General features: G+C 34.9%; 1 protein-coding gene across 4 annotated transcripts in view; it reads right to left on the bottom strand.

Annotated features, from left to right (window-relative positions):
• Positions 1-8,556: 8,556 nt before the first annotated feature.
• The window catches only part of LOC125682587 (DNA primase small subunit-like), a 38,364-nt gene continuing 29,859 nt past the window's right edge, over positions 8,557-17,061 (bottom strand). The window contains exons 10-13 of one of the 4 annotated variants that reach the window (XM_048923239.2): positions 14,867-14,936; positions 12,513-12,571; positions 8,791-8,895; positions 8,557-8,653 (exon numbers count right to left, since the gene is read on the bottom strand). In XM_048923239.2, the coding sequence (XP_048779196.2) occupies positions 8,634-8,653; positions 8,791-8,895; positions 12,513-12,571; positions 14,867-14,936 (254 nt within the window). In that variant the 3' untranslated portion in view covers positions 8,557-8,633. The other 3 variants (XM_056154584.1, XM_048923241.2, XM_048923240.2) reach the window with 3 other exon arrangements.

The raw sequence follows: 17,061 nt of genomic DNA, 5'->3' as shown, positions 1-17,061 counted from the left end.
AATAACTGAATTCATCAAAACAAAGGCACATTACTGTATAGCGAAATTGCCGTTTTGATTGAACTTCTTGTAATGACAGCAACAGCTACCAGCGAAAGAATGTTTAGCACACTGCGCCGCATCAAATCGTATCTGCGATCAACTAAGACCCAAGTTAGACTAAATAACCTGATGATCCTTCACGTATATCAAGAAGAGACGGAGAATCTGGATCTACGGGGCGTGGCAAATGAATTTGTTAGCGAGAATGAACCAGACTATCCGTTGTTGTTTGTTTTGTTTTTTTTTTTGGGAAAATTCCAATGAAAGGACTGAAAAGTTGTGACATTTTGATGAGCCAATAGCCAATTCCTGCAGCTCACTCAAATACTGTAGTTTCAGTTACAATTTGTATATTTATTACACTCCCCTCCCCTTTAAAAAAAAGTATGAATATAAAGTTAAACGTCAATATAAAAGACATGAAGGTGATATGTTGCAATATTTGAATTTTTTTTACCCCAAGCATTTCTATAAGTTATTCTCAAAGAGAAAGAGTAAAAGTGTAAATAGTAATTTGTCAAATTCCGATTTTTATACTCATTTTAGAAATCTTGCTTCCGCCAATGATCGAACGGTGACTGATGATGTACATGAACATAATGTTAATGGTGTTGAACATGTCTCTGTAGATACAGGTTATGCTGAATTAGATAGAGAAATTACATGTAATGATATTGAAAATGCTATTAGGAAATTGAAACCAAACAAAAGCTGCAGTGAAGATTATATACTGAATGAAGTTTTTATCAGGTGTAAAGAAATTTTATTGTCTCTCTTGTATACTTTATTTAACAAGATATTTGACAAAGGTTTATATCCTGAGACATGGTCTCGGAGCTGTATTGTACCATTATTTAAAAAAAAGGTGATGTCAATGACACTAACAATTACAGAGGTATTTCTCTAGTAAGTTGTTTTGGAAAACCTTTTACGAGTATATTAAATAGCAGATTATTAGATTGGGGGAAAGACCATAACATTGTAACAGACGCACAGTATGGATTTAGATCAGGACTTTCTACTGTGGATGCAATATTTGTTTTACAATCTCTTATCAATAGAACATTAAATAGAAAGAAAAAAATATATTGTTGCGTTGTAGACTACCAAAAAGCGTTTGATTCTGTAAATAGAACGAAACTGTGGTTTAAATTGTTACATCTTGGAATACATGGAAAATTTGATAAAATTGTACAGTCTCTTTATAATAATGTGAAGTCCTGTGTAAAGAACGACGGATTTTTAAGTGAATACTTTTGTAATGAAGTGGGTCTTATGCAAGGTGAAGTGTTATCACCTATACTCTTCTCATTGTATGTTAACGATATTGAAAATAGTTTTTTGAGAGAAAATTGTCCAAGTATTGACATACATCTAATTAATATTTTTCTTCTTATGTACGCTGATGATATGGTTTTGTTGTCTGAAAGCATTGATGGTTTACAGAAAATGTTAAATACTTTATCTAATTACACGAATGAATGGGATTTGAATGTTAATGTACAGAAAACAAAAATAATGATATTTAGAAATGGCAGTAAAGTTAAGGACATCGAAAAATGTTTAATTATTTAGGTATACTTATGTGTTACAATGGTAAATTTTTGAAAACACAAAAACACGTAGCAGAACAAAGTAGAAAAGCATTGTTTGCAATTAATAATAGTCTTAAAAATCATTGTTTTAATGTAGAAACAAAATGTTCGGTTTTTGACATGTATGTTGGTAGTGTACTAGCATATGGATCCGAAATATGGGGATTTCATAAAGTCCCAGATGTTGAAAAAGTGCATAGTAATGTTTGTAAGAATGTCTTGAGTGTAAATAGAAAAACACGTAACAATAGGGTCTATTGTGAATTAGGAAGATTACCTTTATGTGTTAAAAGAAAATTAAAACTTTTTAAATATTGGATAAAGCTAAAGAACACAGACAATTGTATTTTAAAGGCTTGTTACGAAGATATGTCCACTTATAATAATAATTGGTTAACTAATATTAAAGAAGAACTGTCAAATCTAGGCTTAAATTACTTATGGAACCACAGAAGGAATCAAGATATTTATAGAATTATTGAGCACAGAATAATAGATATGTACAGGCAAAAAATTATCTGTAGTTTTGAAAATTCATCAAAGTGTATGCTGTATAGGCATCTTGTTGACAATTTTTGTATACAGTATTATTTAACAAAACCATTAGACACGTACAGTAAGCAACTTATTACCCGATACAGAACGTCATCACATTCATTATGTATAGAAACTGGTAGACATAATAATGTTCCCAGAAATATGAGAATTTGCAAACAGTGTAGTTTAAATGATATCGAAGATGAATTTCATTCCATTCTAAGATGTCCTTTATATAACGAAATAAGAAAAAGATATATCAAACAATTCTACCATGTAAAACCAAGTGTATATAAACTTATACAATTACTGAGTGTAAATAACGTTACAGAACTGAGTAATTTAGGTAAATATCTTAAATATGCCACAAAATTACGTAAGGAAAGTGTTGCTAATTAGCACAATAGACTATTATATATCTAACTTAATGTACTTTTTGTTAATCAGTATTATAATGTATGAATATATGCATGCATATGATTGCATGTTAAACAATATCACTTTGGAATGTTATTTAAGTTTATGCACTCTCCATATACTGTATGTTGTTATATTTTAAAACTGTATTGTATGTAATTAAGTCCAATAAGCCGCATGGCTCACGGAAATAAAGAAACACGTATATGAATTCAATAGTCAATACAATAGGCTATAGCAAGTAGCTTGTGTGTGTGTTCAACGTAGAAACTTTTTTGTTGGTTTAACTCCCCCCTTTCAATTTGCTTCCGACGCCTATGTAAACAGTGGTCACCTCATCCGAGTAGTTTGGTGCCATTTTATGAATAACTTTATATGTTTTGTATTGGATGCGCTTGTCAATAGGTAGTCCGAAATATCTGACGTTTTCCTGGCTTTTTTATGATTTTGATATTTACCGTTTTCACGGTAAATATCAAAAATAATGATAATAATAAAAAAAAAAGCCAGGAAAACGTCAGATATTTCGGACTAGTCAATAGGAAGCCAATGTAAAGAAATCAGCACTGCATTGTAATTACTTGTCTTGGTACAGTGATGATTCGTACTGCCATATTCTGTATCCGCTGTAGTTTTGCCAGGTCGGTTGTGTTAATACCGGAAAGAAGAGCATTGAGATATATATATATATATATCGGACCAATAACAGATTAACAATATTAGGAATATATATATTATTGTTGATTTTCAGTAAATTATATGTTTGATTGTATATTGTTTAACGTCCCTCTTGAGAATATTTCACTCATATGGAGACGTCTCACCATTAGAAAATTGCCAGTGAAGGGCTGCAAAGTTTAGGCCTACATGACATGTACCTCGTATACTCGGCGCTTATGGACTTTGAGCAGGGAGTGATTTTTGCAGTCTCATCCGATGGACCGCCCAATTCAGTCGCCTCTTGCAACAAACACGGGGTACTGAGTATCTTTTTTAATCATGGTCCTTCGGGACGTATGATTGATTTGAGACACTCTTATGAATATGATAAGAAAATCATTTCACAATTTGACTCTATATCGTTATATCTACATTTCCAATATTTTTGCCTTCGATATCTTTACCCATTGAAATGATAGCCATTTCCTCGTGAATATGAGCAATGTGCGTATGAATCTTGATACATATAGTACAACCATTTAACAGCTGGGAATTGCTACAAAATGAAAGTAAAATGTAAATATAATTTAATTAATTTTTTTTTTATATATATATAAATTTCATTTTTGAAAAATACCCGAGGGCATGAACTGCTTAGACGCTTCGTGAATAGGCGTAAAGCGTAGCAGTTCATGCCCTCATGTATTTTTCAGAATTGAAATTTATTTCTTAAATGAAAGTTTCATATTTTGCTCCCAAATGCTTTCTTTCTGTAGAAGATGCCCCAAGAGTATAACTATTCGTTGGGCGCACTCCTCCGTACGGGTCTGACGCACTGCTAGACTTGTGCAGGAAGCACTACAAAATCTCTGCTATTTACACACATGCTATACTACAGAAAAACTTGTGGAGAGTGCTGGTAGTGGCTTGCACTCTTAAACGGTTTAGAAATATTTTTCAACTTAATACACTGCATTGTCAACATTTTCAGATGCAGATATTCTTGCCAGGTCTTTCATCTACCTCGAAATCCGTTATTCAAACTTCTTAAAGAGCGTTCCAATTACTGAGAGGGCTTACCAAATATTTAGATAGCCAAGTTTGTTGATATTATCATTGAGTCAAAACGGCAGGAACCATACTTTTGTCAAACTGAGAAAAATAATCGACGATGCTTAAATTAACCAACAATGAAATGACTTGGCATACCGTACATCGGGAAATTTTGGCTAATCATATTCTCTTTTGGCACATAATTTTGATTTGGGATGAAAAGTGGAGTAGGAAACAATATTTTGAAATTGATCAGCAGTCGACATTGCTAAGCTACTGAACTACTCGGCTAGGTAAAGATATTAGAAATGAATTGACAAATATTGCTGATATCCATATTTTAAAAGGAAGTCAGCCATTATGACGATGTATCTAGTACCTCCTTCTAATGATAATTCGATTATGATTCATATGAATGGAAATCTGGGCAATGGGGGGTAGAGTTAGAGATTTGGCTATATATAATGCGAATCAAAGACGTAATAACGGGGGGGGGGGGGGGGGGGGGGGGGGGGATGCTGAAGGAAGTTAGCTCCTCAGTCCAAAAATATACATCTATTACTTAACCCTATCCCAGACGGATTGTTTCATAAATCAAAAGGCTCACGAGCCACATCGTTCACCTGAGTCACATTGGCCCACATTTAAAGATTTTCCGCTATACATAATCGCATGCAAAACTTTGATCCCCTATTGTCCCCCCCCCCCCCCCCCCCGAGGTCATGGTTTTACCAAAATTGAATCTGCATGATGTCAGGAAGCTTTCATATAAATTTCAGATCTTCTGGCCTTGTGGTTCTTGAGAAGAGTTTTAAATGACCCCACCCTATTTATGCGATTATTTCCTCTTTGAAAAGGGGTATGACCCTTCATTTGAATAAACTTGAAAGCCCTTTACCCAAGGATGCATTTTGCTAAGTTTGGTTGAAATTGGTCTAGTGGTTCTGGAAAAGAGGTCGAAAATATGAAAAGTTTACAGACAGCCGGACGAACGGAATAAAAAAAACTCACTTGAGCGTTCAGCTCAGGTGAGCTGAAAATCAAATCTGCATTTTACAATTTCTGTTTTATCCAATATATCGTCAAATTTTATACCCTTAGATACTTGTATTTCGGTTTTATAATTGTTTTTTGATACAACAAGTAGTTGATACTTAACTAATTCAAATGTTATAATTCATCAATTTGGTTGATATATATTTCCAAACAGAACACCGATTCTTCGAAAAGTATAAATCAGTGACGGATCCAGAAGGGGGGAGGGGTCCGGGGGGTCGGACCCCCTCCCTTTGTTAGAAAAGTTTGCTACACAAAGGGTATAAATAAGGCAATTTGAGGGTGGATCCCCCCTTCGAAAACCAAAATCCTTTTAAAAAATTCCTGGATCCGCTCCTGTAAATTAATTTACTCGGAAATTTTGTATAAAAATTCAGTAGTTTAGCCAAAAAATTCAATTTTTAAAAAAATCTATAACTCCCATTTTAAGACAAGACTGTAATTCATGTACTTTTTAGAAAATGATATTACTCCCAATAGGTTCTTTTAAACTCCCTAATTTTCTCTCATGAATTTTCTCGTCTAACAAGTGTTTATATCCGATCTACTGATTAATATCTGTATTGTTAGAAGACAAGGTTCTGTATCTATTTTATGTATAAATCGTTAATTTGTAATAAACCACGTTTCTCAACTGGAAACTCGCCCAATTGTTTTACCAAGTACATATACATTGTACGTTGAAAAATAACTTTTTAAAAACACCCATTTTCAACTTGATTGGTAACATGGTGATTCCTTCATATATTTTGGCTAAATAACACCCATGTCATAGAAAGAAAATAAAAATAATAAACGGGGGGGGGGGGGGGGGGGGGGGGGGGTGATAAATGAGATTGATATAAATTTTTGATATAGTAAGTAGTCCCAACTAGAGCTTGCGAATGTTTGGTAGTTTTATTTATTGATTGGGAAGTTTTAACATTGTTAATTTGAAATATAAGGTTGTATGTGTGGAACAATCTATACCCGTGCACAGTGTTAAAATACGATACATACACCCGTGCACAGTGTTAAAATACGATACATACACCCGTGCAGTGTGGTTTTTATTCAAAGTTTGGGTTGCAGTATTTGATGAAAATAATTTTGTGGTTCCAAGTCTATTGCTATAATATAAGAAACATCGAAATTACCCTCTCTATATATTTGATACTTTTAAACAAGCAAAGTTTCTCAAATGCAGTTTACACGCATCACGTTTCACTCAGCCTTGCTAGTGTATCTATATATACTGACCCGATTAAAATCAACGTACACCTCTATATGTATACCCGATTTGATAGATTTTTTTTTTTTTTTTTAAATTTACACCCGTTTCATGTAACTTGCATAACAGGACCCTAGGATACACAGAGGTTCTATAATGTATATCAATCTAAAGGACAAGTAGACCCAATGTCGTCATGTCAATCGTACGTGTCAAGCTTTATATATAGATACATTGCATTTAATTACAGATTGATAAAAGAAATCATTTTCGTTGGCAAGAATTTCTAATGGATCAAGTTAAACGTCTTCCCACACAAACTTAATAGCCATTCATTGCGAAAGACTTTTAAACGCACTACTGGGCCAGGACGCTCAACATATCATTTTATTGGCCCACTGTATACATGTACTATACGGTGCTTAAACTGCACAATTTTTCTTGTATTTATCTAAAAAAAAAAAATTAACAAAAATTAAAGGTTTATTTTTAACCCCTGTGGAGTCCTCATATACGAAATTAAGACATCCCGACTAGGGTCATGCAATCGTCATTTATTATCAATATAGATAACGAGTCCGAATCTAGGCCCAACACCAAGACTTGCAGCACCACAAATTATGGAGTCAGACCAGAGTAGGATCTCTGAATCTCTAGCCGGGTGCTCCACCATCTGATATACCTTGCTACTAGTGTACTGTGTTCAATACGGTTCGACCCCCCCCCCCCCCCATTCCTGGATCCACCCCTGTATACAATGAGCTACCTTAGAGTATGGGCAGGTCTGTCACACATATGTATAAATCGGTGTAAATTGCATAATAACCAATAAGGCTGAACAGAGAGACAAAGATCTTCTGTATAGTATTGCCTACTTTTCACAATTGGAACTGTTTGCCCTAAAACATTCAAATGTAGAAAATGCAAGCACAGGAGTGTAATTAAGGCTTCATTTCTACTCTTGCAAGAAAGGATCTTTTCAGCTCAATCTGAGGGCTTGACTGTAAAGGGCCTTCGAATATGTCATTACTTGGAATACTTTAAAAAATGTCAAAATTTGAGAGCCCAGGAGATTTACCTCAAATGGTTTCCAGACCATAAGCCTCTACATCACGTAATGATAAACTATATTTAGCAAAACAACACAAATGCACCTACCAATAAAGAGGCTGTAAAGTCAATAATTTACCATACCAGATGGAACAGATGTGTTGAATTTTAGGTGTTGAAATGATCCCCACCCCCAAGCACCATGCATAGGTCAAAATTTGTGGTATTTCATCTGAAGTTGGGTGATGTGTCTAAATAAATGAAAATTTTCAAATGGAACCAAAACATTCCTACAAAGAACAGAATTTCTGAAAACATTTTCTCCACACAGACCTGCCTTCAAGATCCAAACCCTTGACCAATGAAATCACAAGTTAGGTAGAGGCCTCCATGCTCCTGATAACTTATACACTCAAGTCTGCCTGCTCAGTAGAAAAGAAGTCCAGTGACAATAAAATTCACAATCTACATTTACCTAACCCTGAAGATGCTACACTCCTGGTAAATCTAGTAGTTTCTGAGAAAATAAAAACGTTTCAATGTTAAAGATGGATGGGCATGGATAGTAAAAGCGACCCAGGTGACCTAAAACAATCCAATATCTGCTGTGAAACAAAACTATTACGGAATGACTGAGATAGAAAGGGGTTCCACTACATGCTTTAGCCACTCCATGGTGGGAGTATAAAAAGCTCTGTATATGGAAAACATATATGGGTAATTTTTTTTTTTATCAAATGTGTCCAAAATAGGAGGTGGATATCACCAATATGCGAGTAATCACTGTGCAAAGTAATTATGAGTAAAGAAAACTGTGGCAGTCACAATTTACACAAACTTAGGTACAGTATTCAAGCGTTTCAGACAGAGGATATACAGCCTCCTAAGTGTAGATTTGCTGCACTTGCTCCTGGTGATGATGAAAAAAATCAAAACTTTCATTTCCACTTTATTTGTATTAGTGTTTAATCATTTAAATAAATATACAAAGAAATCGCCTCACATAATTATTCCTAAAACTCCATGGTCAAATCTGTAATGACAAAAAAGAGAGAAATGTTTGGAAACATGAAATAATTGTTAAGCAACATTTTCTACATTGAATTAAATTGCATTATATATAAATAATGACATTGCATTATATATAAATAATGATGAACAAATGCCTACCACTCTGTTCTATCAACCTCCCCTTTCCTTTCCATGTTTCTTCAAGGTTCTTCACAAACTTCTCAAAGATCTGAATGCAGTCTTTTAATGATGTTCCCTTGAAATCTACAACAAATTATGCAAGTTCATTATTGCTCTACTCCAGAGGTGGCAGAATCTGTCCCACTGATAACAGGATCCATTACTGACAAATTTCCATGCCTCCATAAAACTGAAATGTTGTATTTGATGTCAATTATGTCATATTACTTTGATTCAACCCAGTATTACTGGTATATCAGTATATTGCCATATTTCCCCAATTAATAATATACTGCAATATGCAAAATGAATACTGAGAATTTATGAAGGAACATTATACAGCACATAAACTACTTTTGCTGCAGTAAAAGAGATTTGCCCTACAAATGAATACAGGTATAAATATTCTATTCTACACAAATCGTCATTTCATTACCTTGTATTTAAATAGTCACCTCATAAAACATAAGATAGGAAAGTTGTGAATTAATGGTGCAAGTATGCATTTTTAAGCTCTGAAAAGTGGATGTCCTTAGCGGCGAGATCAAAAGATCGATGTCGGATAAAAATCTAAATTCAAATAGTGAGGGGAGAGAGATAAAATCTCCCATAAGTTTTTGTCATCTGACATGGAAAAAGAAACAAGAGGCCCACTGGCCACATGAGTCACCTTGACCCATATTTAAAGACTTTCCCTATATATTCGCATGTAAAACTTCGATGTCTATTGTGGCTCCAACCTACCCCAGGGGCCATGATTTTTACAAATTTGAATCTGCAGTATGTCAGACAGCTTTCATATAAATGTAAAGTTCTCTGGCCTAATGGTTCTTGAGAATTTTTTAAAAGATTTTCGATATATATATTTGAATGTGAAATTTTGATCCCCAATTATGGCCCCAACCTACCCCTGGGGGCCATGATTTTCACAAACTTAAATCTGCATTATGTCAGGAAGCTTTCATGTAGATAGAACTTTTCTGGCCCAGTGGTTCTTGAGAAGATTTTTAAAGATTTTCCCTATATAATTGCATTTAAAACTTCGATCCCCTATTGAGGCCCCATCCTACAACCTAGGTCATGATTTTAACAAACTTAAATCTTCACTATGTCAGACAGCTTTCATGTAAATATCAGCCCTTCTGGCCAAGTGGTTCTTGAGAAGAATTTTAAATAACTCCACCCTATTTTTGCATTTTAGTGAGTATCTCCCCTTTGAAGGGGGCATGGCCCTTCGGTTGAACAAACTCGAAAGCCCTTTACCCAGGATGCTTTGTGCAAAATTTGGTTGAAATTGGTCCAGTGGTTCTGAAGAAGTCGAAAATGTGAAAAGTTAACAGACGGACAACAGGCGATCAGAAAAGCTCACTTGAGTTTTCAGCTCAGCTGAGCTAATAAAGACAAGCGACTATTAAAAACCACATAATATTACACCTTAAAGAACATTTAATAGTTTTAATGTACACTTTCATTTGTGAATAAACAGTAGAAAAGGTATACAGAATGTTATTTATAATAATTTTTACTTGTTATTGATTAGTTTCAACATTCATCTGACATATTTAGATTTACAAGATGGGTGAAAATGTGAATTTAGTTTTTTGTCAGACATTGAACTTTTGATCTTGCCCCTTATTGTAAGAAAGGATGTTTAATTCCTGATTCTGGTTTGAAGCAACCTTTATGACAAGTATGCATAATTGATATGTTGACAGAAAATTTCCAAGGGAAGTGAATTTAACCTCATTTTTCCAGGGGGCATAACCACCACACACTAGGGACCAACACTTAGTATTAGAATGTACAATTGGAAGTGCATAAGAAAAGCCAAATGAATTCAATTTTTAATTAGGCCTACTCATGTCAAATAAATATTGCACACTGCAGGGGATCGTAACACCTGGATGAAAATGAGTTAATCCACGAAAGTTCATAATCTCAGGTCAAAGAGATGTGATTTAATAAGATTAACAAGAGTACCGCAAACGGTACATAATACGCCCGTGAAATGCTTACATACGGTGTTTTTCTTGTGCTATAATTTGTATAACTTTGCTTCAGGTAGTATCAGCCATCATGAGGCTGTGACAAACTTTCATATGAACAAAGGGTCTTAGCTTAAAAATCGAGATTTCCTCAAATTGGACCAAGTTCAACAGCCTTTAATTTTTTCAAAAATGGAAGAAAATCAAAATCCTTCCCCAGATGCACATCTTCAATACCAATACAAACACTCCACAAAATAAGATGGTCCTCACTTGAAAACTGTGGGAGGAGTTGGGCGGACAAATTATGTACCCTCCATAGAATATTAATTTCCAAATAGACTAAGTTCAACAACCTGTAATTTTTTCCAAAATAGTAGAAAATCAAAATCCATCCCACATGAACATCTTCTATACCCATACAAACACTCCACAAAATAAGAAGGTCCTCACTTGAAAACTGTGGGAGGAGTAGGGCGGACAAATTATGTACCCTCCATAGAATATTAATTTCCAAATAGACTAAGTTCAACAACCTGTAATTTTTTCAAAAATTGTAGAAAATCAAAATCCATCCCACATGCACATCTTCAATACCCATACAAACACTCCACAAAATAAGAAGGCTCTCACTTGAAAACTGTGGGAGGAGTAGGGCAGACAAATTATGTACCCTCCATGTAATAATTATTTCCAAATAAAGGGGCAAAACTCCTGGAAAAAAGGTCGAAATGAATCAAAATTGCAGTATGGTCTAGAGTGACCCACAAAGAAGCTACACAGCAAGTTTCAGCATGATATGTGAAAGGGAAATGAAATTATAAAGAGAAAACCCTGAACAGACGGATGTACAGACATCGCTGTACCATAATACATCCTATCTAAAGATGGGCGTATAAAAAGGATGGTTGATATGGTTTAATATGGGAGTTTTTTTTCAATGTCAGAAATTAATTGAATGTATATGTAGAGTCAAATTTTCTGTCTAATCTTTAGATCTTGCTACTAAGCTGCAGTCAAGACAACTTAAGTTTTTTTTAAAAAAAAGGTTGAGATTTTTCATAAGGGGGGGGGGGGGGGGCCTCAGGTAAATATTGGAGCTTATTGTTACAGGTATGGTGCCCTTTCATAAGGACAGCTGTGAAGCCTACTAATACATATACACAACACCCTATACACAGAAAGTAGTGGTCTCACTAATACTACAGAATCATAAACCATGCCTAGCTTGCAATTTGTATCCATTTAGCAGACTTAAATGGAGTGCGAGATTTAATAGAAATAAAGTTAAGAAATTCATATTATCCATTGACTATTGATAATTTTGAACTTAATGAAATAATTTTACAGAATTGCTGTTTCCTCCGTCACACACAGGATACTCAGGCAATCTCCACACTCTGGGGGTCCCTCCGATGAATCGATGAGAGTTTTCGATGAAGAGGCCAATGTTATTATAAACAAAAAGTGCCATGATCGCCACTAATCGTACATAATGTAAATTTATATAATGTTATCCTGCTAGTCACTATCAAGTGCTTCTATACACTTTTCCATTACTTTTGCATGCAAAGTCTTGGACATAAAGTGGGATTTACATGCAAACAGATTAGGCTATTCCTATAGACACCAAGGCTTAGTTGTTGTTGTGTGTGTGTATCTATGTCTATTTGTAAAACATAAATTGAAACTTCAACTTTCTCAAACGTGTGTTACCTTTTGTCCTCTTGTTGGAATCTTCCTTTTCTACTGCATTCATTTCTTCTAAAATGTCACTGAAACACATGTCATACTGGTTAAACGTATGTAAAATTTATAAACTTAGGCATAAAAGATGATAAAAGATCCAGATACATTTCTATCTTCATTTTCTAATTTTAAAGATTACATTGAACCATACAACTTTGAATAAATGGAAAGTATGCGTTAAGGGGCGAGATCAAAAGGTCAATGTCGGATAAAAATGTAAATTCAAATAGTTAGGGGGAGGGGGGATAAAAACTCCCAGAAGTTTCTGTCATCTGACATCTATTACACTTTAGTGGAAAAAGAAAAAAAGATAAGTGACTTTTAAAAACCACATAATATTACATTTTAATTAACATTTATTAGTTTTAATGTACACTTTTATTTTGTGAGTAAACAGTAGAAAAGGTATAAAGAGTGTTATTAAATCTTGTTAATCGATTAGTTTCAACATTCATCATATTTAGTTTTAAGGGGTAGGGTGGGGTGTGGGGGTCTTGGTGAAAATTATGGGAATTTAGTTTTTTGGCCCCTAAGTGAGTCTGATTGTATATTCTGAAGATGTTGGTTGTTAAACAAATTGTTTACTGTTCTACCAACTAAATATACTTTTTTATTGAGTATTTTGGGAAGGGTGGTGTTGTCTTTAGATACAAATGCATTACATATTTACAACAGGAAGGTCAGGGCAGTAATTGCATTTTTTCACACAAGCAATATTGCTTCAGAATTGTTAAAAGTGAAGCAAAAGGGACTTAACGTACCTGAGCATCGACTTAACATTGATTACAAAACAAGATGGAACTCAACTTACTGCATGATTGAAAGGTTTCTGGAACAAAGGCCAAGTATTTTGGCAACTTTGCTGGATGACAGTGTAAAAAGTCTAAGCCAAAAGGCAAAGATTGTATGTGGAATGAGTGATACGGTGATTCAGAAATGTGAGGAGTTTGTTAATTACATGAAGATCATGATGACTGCAACAATGGCCCTGTGTGAAGAAAAATCTCCAACAGCCAGTCTTATTTTGCCATTACTAGGGAAACTGAATAGGCATTTCACTATTTATGACACTGACTTTGCATTTGTGAAATCGGTGCAGGAGATGATAAGTAAGAATTTAGCACTGTGGTACACAGACCAGAACATTGTTGCTTTTCTGGAAGAGAAAAGTTCTCTGGATCCCAGGACTAAAAGATGCAAAGATTTTCACTGCTGCAACCCGAGTTCAATCCCCATGATTGGCAGTGGTTGTATGCGAGAGGGTATTGTGGTCGCCTGCTAAGACACGTGGAAAAAAAACTTTGGTACCAAAAGAAAGATCTTGTGCTCCTTTGTTAGCCGACTGTTTCTATATTCATATGAAGCAGAATTTATTATAAACTTCTACGTGAGAAGAAAAAATCTCTTGCTGTGACCTTCAATTCGACATTTAGATATATCGACGACGTTTTGCCTATTAACAATAATAACTTTCATTCATACATGTATGTCAATTCAACATATCCCTGTGAGCTCGAAATAAAAGACACCACAGAGTTGTCCACTTCTGCTTCATACTTGGATATTTTATTGAAAGTAGACATTAACGGCAAACTGACAACTCAACTGTATGACAAACGGGATGATTTTAGCTTCTCCATCATCAACTTCCCATATTTAAGTAGCAATATTCCATTATCACCTGCATATGTTAAAATCTCTCAACTGATTCGATATGCAAGAGCTTATTCTGTGTATTGTCATTTTTAAATCGAGGCAAGCTACTGACAAACAAGTTGATGGTGCAGGGGTTTCAACCGTCTCAATTGAAGTCAGCATTTTGCAAATTCTATGGTCGTTATAACGATCTAGTTCGTCAATACAACCTATCATTGGGTCAAATGCTGTCTGACGTGTTTCATACCGATTGTTAGGCCGTTCTTGGCACACTGATTTTGACTACAGATAACTTTGTTTACCTGATCATGATATAGGGCTCATGGCGGGTGTGACCGGTGGACAGGGAATGCCTACTCCTCCTAGGCACCTGATCCCACCTCTGGCGTGTCCAGGGGTCGTGTTTGACCAACTACCTATTTTGTATTGCTTATAGGAGTTATGAGATTGATCACTGTTCGCTATCTTCACCTTTCATTTTGTCACAAGGAATGCAGATGAAATATGAGAGCCTTATCAATAAAAATTCAAAGGTTATGAAAGGGTTAAAATTTCAGACAGACAAACAAACAGGACATCCAACTTTAGTTGTGGGAGCATATTGTTTTTGTCTTGGCTGTTAAGAGAAAAACATGTATAATATTGCATATGATATTGTACTGCACCTTATTGTAGGTACAGCCATTGGATCAAAATCATCGATTTTCTTGGGATCAATGGGAACACACAGTCTACCTGCAATATGTGAAATATTCATGTAAATTATATTGGTGTAATAGGTACAGTAAAAACTGCCATAGCGGCCCAATGTATTAAGCGACTCACTGTTGCATGTCACCGTAGAAATTTCCCCCCCAAGGCGTTACCCTATATATTGTACCTGTATAAAACGACCACCTGTCTAACGTGACCAACGACCATGATTTTAACAACCTTTTCATGTAATTTCAAGAAATTTTACCCCTATTTAGTGTCTGTACATTTTCAATTGCAACGTGATTCATACTTTCGTTTTCGGTCATGCATGGCTATTCTGGGAATTAACGCCCCTAACACTTTCGTTTTAAAATTCACGGGTAATACTTCTGCAGTAATCTTGGTTTGTCGGCACTTTTTATCAATTATTATACCCAAGCTATCAATCGGTTAACGTGTAAGCAACATGCAGGGTTGTGTGGGATTAATTAACAAAATCCGAGTTGTTGTTTATTATAAAACAAAATCAAGGATCAGGAAATCAAGGGCAGTTTTCGAAGGTGTGAATTTCAACTGACTTTGAGATGTGCGGGGTAGATCAGATATGAAATCTCCCACCTGGTATACCATTTTACCCCACCTCTGACAAGTTAGCTGGGAGATCCTGAGCAGTGATTGGTTCATTATGGTCACGTGAAATATTCTATTCCACATCACCGTCAAAATTTATACCAGGCTTCCTTGCGAATTATTTTTCTTGTTGCATTTGTCAACAACAATGGCGGCCAAACAGTTTGCAAGTTTGGCAGCAGACGAGATCAAAAAATAAAGAAATTACTGATTAACTCCAAAGAAACTATTCAAAGCAATCAGAAGGCAGCTCGTTTGTTAAATGAATTGGTTAGGTTACAGGATTGTATTTCCTCTCAATAGCATGGAATCAAACCCAGCTCTCCATGCAACATGTGCAATGCAGGGAAAAAATTATGGTATGATTTTGTCTGTCTACGAAAATCGAAATCGAACCTGTGTCCCTCTGCAGTGCATTCAAGTGCTATACCACTGGGTATATTTGCACTGATGTATACGTATAATGGTATGATGTTTGTCCATGCAAACGTTTAAATACAGCCGTTTTTGAACAAGAAATATTTATGGTATGGTGTTGTCTGTAGTCCTGGTATGCAATAGCCTCATGCATATTATCATAATAGGTCAACGGTGGGGTAAATTTGTTACCTAGTCATCTAGTGACCTGGTACGGGATGATACCAGGTCACTAAGTTTTATACCGGGTTTGGCCTCGGCTTCGCCTCGCCTGGTGTCATCCTGTACCAGGTCACTAGATGTATAGGTAACTAATAATGTTCAACAGAGTGGAAAATTAGCCTGATTGCGATATAAATCGGGTATATATTGTGCTTGGAACTGAAATTTTAAATGGAGTATTCGTGATTTTTCTATACGAGATACCCAAGGTTTCCAGAATCATGCAGGACTAGCGGCTCACTTCGACAAATCCAAAGTATTTGACACATCAAGGTTCAAAAAAGTTGCCTGCATTAGTTCAAAACTTAAAAGATTTACTGTGTACAATGAATAGTACTACTTGCTTTCTTACCACAAGACAAGCATTGCATTTTTTTTAAAGTTACAAGTAGGCTATACATAAATACTCTTTACCACAAATTCTTTTTAAGTTTTAGAAAACTTGCATGCATTTCATAAAGGAGATTTAAATCTCGTGTAACATGAAAAGCATGCAAATCATATTCTTAAACAAATTAAATACAATTTTTGATGAATAATAAATTATAATACAACACACTGTATTTCAGATTTTTAACTACAGTGTATTGTTAATTATTAATTTTATTTTGCAACTAGTAAAACCATACTTAATTCCAAATACATGTAGTTATTTTCTCAATTGCAGGCTTTCAAGTGACATTTTGCAAAAAATAAGGACCATTTTTAGGGCAAAATTATCAAAAAATAAGAGCCTTTTAAAGGATTTTTAAGGGCTTTTTAGACAAAAATAAGGGTTAAATTTAAAAATCAATTGGAAAGAAAAAATGTTTTACTCACCATTTACAAGAGCAATAATACAAAAATTAATTACCCACTCAGAAGATCATACCAGTGGTCATCAACAGCCATATTC

Source organism: Ostrea edulis, chromosome 2 (genome assembly GCF_947568905.1).
Source record: "Ostrea edulis chromosome 2, xbOstEdul1.1, whole genome shotgun sequence".
Taxonomy (NCBI): Eukaryota; Metazoa; Mollusca; class Bivalvia; order Ostreida; family Ostreidae; genus Ostrea; species Ostrea edulis.
This window is presented reverse-complemented; position numbering and strand designations above follow the sequence as displayed.